General features: G+C 48.1%; 1 protein-coding gene across 1 annotated transcript; it reads left to right on the forward strand.

The window, feature by feature from the left end:
- Positions 1 to 4,911: 4,911 nt before the first annotated feature.
- LOC127751678 (uncharacterized) lies at positions 4,912 to 6,027 on the forward strand. Its single transcript, XM_052275625.1, has one exon. The coding sequence runs from the start codon at positions 4,912 to 4,914 to the stop codon at positions 5,974 to 5,976; it is 1,065 nt and encodes a 354-aa protein (XP_052131585.1). The 3' UTR covers positions 5,977 to 6,027.
- The last annotated feature ends 6 nt before the right edge of the window (positions 6,028 to 6,033 follow it).

Below are 6,033 nucleotides of genomic sequence, written 5' to 3' on the forward strand. Positions count from 1 at the left end.
CCATACAGTCATATTGAAATAAAGAAATAAAGACTCTAGGGCGGGGCATGCTTTAAGAACATACAAAGTCACAAAATGAATACAATTTTGAAGCGTCCAGCTTCGTCGGGCCGAACGTTCAAAGTCTATGTGCAAAGTTTTTAGACAGGGGTAGTATCGGGTATTGTAGGGCTGGGGTAGGAAAAGAGAGTAGCATACTGCCTGCTCTATATGCTGTATCGATAGGCATGAGGAAGTAATCACCATCTCCGCACGAAAGTCGACGGAAATATATCGCCAAAAAAAACATGAGAGAGAGACGGGAGCAATTGATAAAACCTGGGGCCTTAATAAATTGTCAAAAAATTGGTCAACAAGGTCATATAAATGCTTTTCCAGGAGTGGATTAAACGCCAACATATGGAATGGCGTATAATCTGGGTAGCCCACGTAAAGAACTTTTTCCGTCAAAGACAGAATCTCATTGGCCAGGTCAAATTTGGCTTCGACTTCATGAAAATTAAAGTCAGCTTTTCCAACATTACACCAGGCTATACCCCATTGTCGCAAGTCCAGTGTTGGGGGGTGGAGGGAAAAGAATGTTTTCACATTGTCACGTTGCTTGGTGCAGGTCCTGGCTAAGGACGCAAGGTCAAAGTCACATAAATACTGGCATATGTGTTCCCAATTGTCATAATACAGCGAGTTCAGCGAGGATCCATCTTGAAGTAAGGCGATCCGCGGGCCGTCTTCGTCGGAATCACCATTGTTTTCAAGAAGAGGCTCGCTCTCCATGGTACACTCACTCGAGTTGGTCAAATGGTCGGTTGGGGAGGGGCAGCACGGCAACACGGCAACACGACAACACGGCGTCCTATTCGCACTAGGGCCTCCAGGAGCGTGTCACGGCAGCGCGGCTCGATCTACTCAGATGAACTGACCCGAGGGCCGAGGGCCTGGGGCCGTGTGGCTGCCGCGCCTTTCCTTGGATAGGAAAGGGGGGAGCGTCGAGCCGAATAGTTTATAACGGTGGGCAGGTGCGAGCATCGTTTTGGCCTATGAAAAGGCCGCTCCCCACCCTAACCCTTATGCAAATACGTGTTTCTATGATCGCGCGCCAAAAATGAGCGGGTGGGCAGGACGGCCGACGGCCGCGCGGCGGGCGAGCGAGCGGTAGGACATCAGACGAGTAGTGCCAAGTGAAGCGGGCAGTTCGTGACGCGTGTCTCGCGTTAAAACCAAACAGGAACGTGTGTGCGCGAGTGTTTCGGGGCGTGTGTTGTGAGCAGCTTGTGTGTGTGTGTGTGTGTGTGTGTGTGTGTGAAGAAGTCCATACGCCGCCAGGGTGAGCAGCGTGTCCTACCAGAATCCGCCACGCCGTGCTCCCGGCTCATCCCAGTTCTTGCGGTTGCTGTGCATTGTCATTCGGTGAGTGGGAGATATATATTTTTTGTAAATCGTTTCTCGCAAAACACAAAGACATGACAAATGGCGAAAGAGAGTGTGTGCCCAGTATGCGCCCGGTGTTTTAATCGACCCTCAAAACTAAAAAGACATCTTTTAATACATGAAAAGGAAGCACACGAATGTCATGTGTGTGGAAAGAAAATACGTTCTCAGAGTAATTTTCAAAGACATGTTAAAACACACGAATCCCCTTCTCGATGCGATGTTTGTGAAAAAACCTTTAAGTCGAAGTATTATCTGCTGGCGCATGTGAAAGCGATTCACGGCCCTCGACTAGTTAAGAGATTCAAGTGTGCGGAATGCAAATATGAGGGAAAGAGTCAGGCTCTCCTGTACACCCACAGAGCAATATGTCATTTGGTTGTGCGGCAGTGTCCACATTGCTTAGAAGGCTTCAAGAAAGCAAGATCTTATGTAGCCCACCAAAGACAATGTCAAAGGAAAAATGAAAGCTTGAAGTATGCGTGTTGTATATGTCGTAAGAGATATCGGACGCTTAATGAGAAGAATAGACATATCATCATCTGCCGCCGTAAGCGGCTGGCGTTGGAGGGGCGGGGCGGGGGCGAGCAGGTGCGCCGTGGCCGACGCGAGCCAGAAGGAGAAGAAGAATCGGAAGAGGTGGAGGAGAGAGAGGAGAGAGAAGAGAGAGAAGAGAGAGATGGGGAGGTTGGAGGAAGAGGTGTAGAGGGGGGGAGAGAAGATGGACAGAGAGAAGAAGAGTCGGAAGAGAGAGAGGGACAGGAGAGCGAGTCAGAAGAGAGTGGGGAAGGGGATTGGGACCAACCCACATTTGCTCTGAGAGGCGTCGCGGCACTGCATCGTTATTATCCGAGCGGGCAGAAGAACGATTTGGGGATGTCGCTCATTCAGAACAAAGATGCTGTCGTTAAAAAGTTGAGGGAGGAGGTCGAAGCGGCTCGTGGTTTAAAATGGAGCATGAGTGTCTCGGTGGAGGTGTCTCGGGAAGTCCAAGGTGAAAATGGTGAGCCCCAAGTGCAAACCCAAACCAAAAGCCTCGTCTCAGAGACGCGGTCCATTTTAACACAAAGTGGAGAAGAGACTGAACAAGTTGAAATGGCGTTCATGGATATATTAAATAGTGGGGATCATTTAAAAATTGAAGGATCGAGCTGGGTAATTACTTACGTATATTATTACGAATTAAGCCTGGCCCAGTGGCGTCCGCTGTCTGGAGGGAGTTACATCAAGACTCCTCGGTGGCTTGCGGCCAAACATTGCACTGTCAACATTGTCACCAAAACAAACAAACAATGTTTTCGCCTGAGCATTTTGGCTGCCTTGTTCCCGCCCCGAGAAGCCAAGAGGGCGACCCAGCCTCGGACTTACACTCCCTACTACGATGAATTGAACTTTGGGACACTTGAGTCAGAAAATATGAGAATCAAGGACGTAAAAAAATTTTGCACGCTCAACCATCAATTCTCTTTGAGTATTTTCGGTGTCGAGAAACGAGACATTTTTCCACTGTACTGTCCAGACCAAAGGAGAGATGTTCACATCACGCTTTTGCTATTGGGTAAGGGAAAACGGCGGCATTTCGTATTGTGTACCAGCGAAAGTCGTCTGCTGTACGAAAAAAACAAACACAAAGCAAAAAAGTTCTTTTGTTGCTATTGTTTGAACTCCTTTAACACGCCGACCAGCCGTGGTGAGCACGAAGAAATATGTCGGACTTTCGAAGGACAGAAAGTAAAATATCCAAAGCCGGGAAGCACACTCGAGTTTGGGCCTTTCTACATCAGGAAAATGTCTCCTGTAAGTCACATTCTCTTCTATGACTTTGAAACATTAGCTTCGCCAATGGAAGCCGACGCTAGGAATGGTAAAACGCAAAAAATGAATGTCCATATACCCTTCAGTTTCTGTGCGATGCTGGTGGATTTCCGTGGCATTCTAGTGAGGGAACCTGTCGTCTTTTCCTGCGAAGGAGCTGAGCAACTGATTCATCGCTTTTTGGATGCAATATTTGAGGCCGAAGAATATTGTTTCACTCATAGGGTGGATTATCCTGCGTGTGGGACGGCACAACAGGAAGAAGCGTATGAAAGGTGTACAACGTGCTGGATTTGTGGTGGGGCGTTCTGTGACGATGACCCAAAGGTGAAAGATCATGACGGACGATTTTGTAACGGTAACATACGAGGCGGCGCACACAGAAGCTGTAATTTAAATTTGCACAAAGGGCTCTACCTCCCTGTCATTGGACACAACACTGCGTTTTTCGACACGAAAATTTGGCTCAAACACGCAAGTACCCACCCCAAATTCAGGCAATGTAAGATCAAATTATTGCCCCTGAATAAGGAAGTTTATCGCTCCCTCGAACTGATTATTGATGCTAAGACAAAACGTTCGTTGAAATTCATTGATTCATACTTTCACGTGCGAGCCCCACTCGCAAGCCTGGCGGAGAGCTTGACAGATGATGATTTATTCTTATTAAGACAGCTATATCCCCAAGATGATCAATTTTCGCTCCTAAAAGAAAAGGGGGTGGTGTGTTATGATTTTTTGAAGAGCTATCGAACACTCCAGGAGCAAAGGGAGTTGCCACCTCGGTGTGAGTTTTACAACAAGCTTAAAAAAGAAGAGGTCTCGGAGGAAGATTATCAGAGGGCTCACAAGGTATGGCAGGCCTTCAAATGTGAGTCGCTCCTACAGTACATGTTAATATATAATTTCCAAGACGTGGTTCTACTTGCGTCGTTCTTCCTGAAATATCGCCAAGCGACGGCTGAAACATTTGGCTATGAAGTGTGTGCGTTCATAAGTACGCCCTCTCTGAGCTTGGCTTGTGCGGTCAAATTTAGTCGGTGTCAAATCCCGCTAATTAGCTCGTGCCAAGCCTTCCAAATGTTTGAGTTAAGTGTACGTGGCGGCGTCAGTGGTGCGGGGCTCAGACATGCCGTTGCAAACAACCCTCACACGCCTAACTACGACAGAGAGCAGCCCACGTCGTGGATATTGTATACGGATGTGAACGGGCTTTACAATTTTAGCCTGTCTCAACCTATTCCGTGTGGTGATGTGATGTGGTTAAGCGCAGAAGAATGCGAAGCTCTGAATTTCAGCGAGTTGCACCAGCAAGGCTTTGGCGCACTGCTTCTTGTCGATCTTCAGTATGGATTCTGGGAGGCTGAGCGGGATCATCATGTCCAGTTTCCACTAGCGCCTGTCCACATGGCGCCGGACCCCGCTTGGTTTTCCGAGTATCAAAAAAGAATTGCCGCGGCGTCGTGCTTTGGCGCTGCCCTGAAAACGAAAAAACTTATGAGCGTGATTGGGCCTAGGGTTATGTATCCCATACACAGTGTGTTGCTACAATTTTACATCGAGAAAGGCATGAAAGTGACCAAATTTCACCGTGGTTTAAAATACACTACACGGCCGTGGTTGGAAGGATACGTTACGTATCTTGCGCAGCAAAGACAGCAGGCGACAATGCCCTTTATGAGTGACTACTGGAAATTTCTTGGAAATTCCCTCTATGGTTCATTTCTGTCCCGCCCCCGAAAATATCGGAACATTGTCTTGTGCAAGACAAAGAAAGAATTTCTGAAACACACAAGAAAACCGAGCTACAAAAATTTCAGAATCTTTGCCCAGAATTTCTGTGCTGTAGAGTGCCTGAAAAAGGAAGTGACACTGTCTCAGCCCATCTTTGTGTCGAGCTTCGTGCTAGACCATTCAAAGCTACACTTAACCAAATTGTTTTGGGAGTTGAAATCACACTTTTCTACTGAAAAAGGGAAAAATCTCCAGACGCTCCAGTTTGACACTGACTCTCTGATAATAAAGGTCACTACAGAGGAACTGGAAAAAGATTTAATGAAACTTAGTCATTTATTTGACTTCTCCAGCCTGCCAGAGTGGCATGCATTGTACGACGCCTCCAGGAAGAAAGTTCCCGGGTTGTTAAAGATTGAGCTTGGCGGGCGCGTGATTACTGAGATGGTCGCGGTAAAAAGTAAAGTCTACGCCATCCGTCATCTCCCGTGGAAAAAGCCTACCCACCTAGGGGTCGACGGTGTCGACGTCCCGCCCGTGCCAGCCCGATCCGGTCCGACGCGGGCCGGCGTGACTAGTCCGGCGGCAGCCGACACTCAACTGACACGAGAGGAGAGAGAGAGAGAGGGGGGTCAAGAGGAGGAGCAGGAGGGGTGGGGTGTAATGAGGAGGTGTAAAGGAATCCCATCTTCAACATTAAACAAAGATGTCGCCTTCAGAGACTACAAAAATTGTATTTTTGAAGGATTCAAAAAAGAAGTCACTTTTTTCGCTATTCAAAGCGATGGTTATTACAACGTGCACACAGTACAGCAAAGGAAGAGCTGCCTTTCAGCATTTGATAATAAGCGAAAGATACTAGAGGACGGCCTGACCACGATCCCTTTCGTAATCGATTTAGAGGGCCGCGAGACAAATTGGCCAGAGCCTAATGACGACCCCGGCTCTGAGAACCTTCAGACTCTAATTGAACTGATGGAGACGAACGCTCATGTGTGAGGTCACATGTGACACCCGGCGCGGGCCGGCGGGCGGCGCGGGGCGGACGGCGCGGGT

This window comes from Frankliniella occidentalis, unplaced genomic scaffold, assembly GCF_000697945.3.
Source record: "Frankliniella occidentalis isolate FOCC.00 unplaced genomic scaffold, Focc_3.1 Scaffold707, whole genome shotgun sequence".
Lineage (NCBI taxonomy): Eukaryota > Metazoa > Arthropoda > Insecta > Thysanoptera > Thripidae > Frankliniella > Frankliniella occidentalis.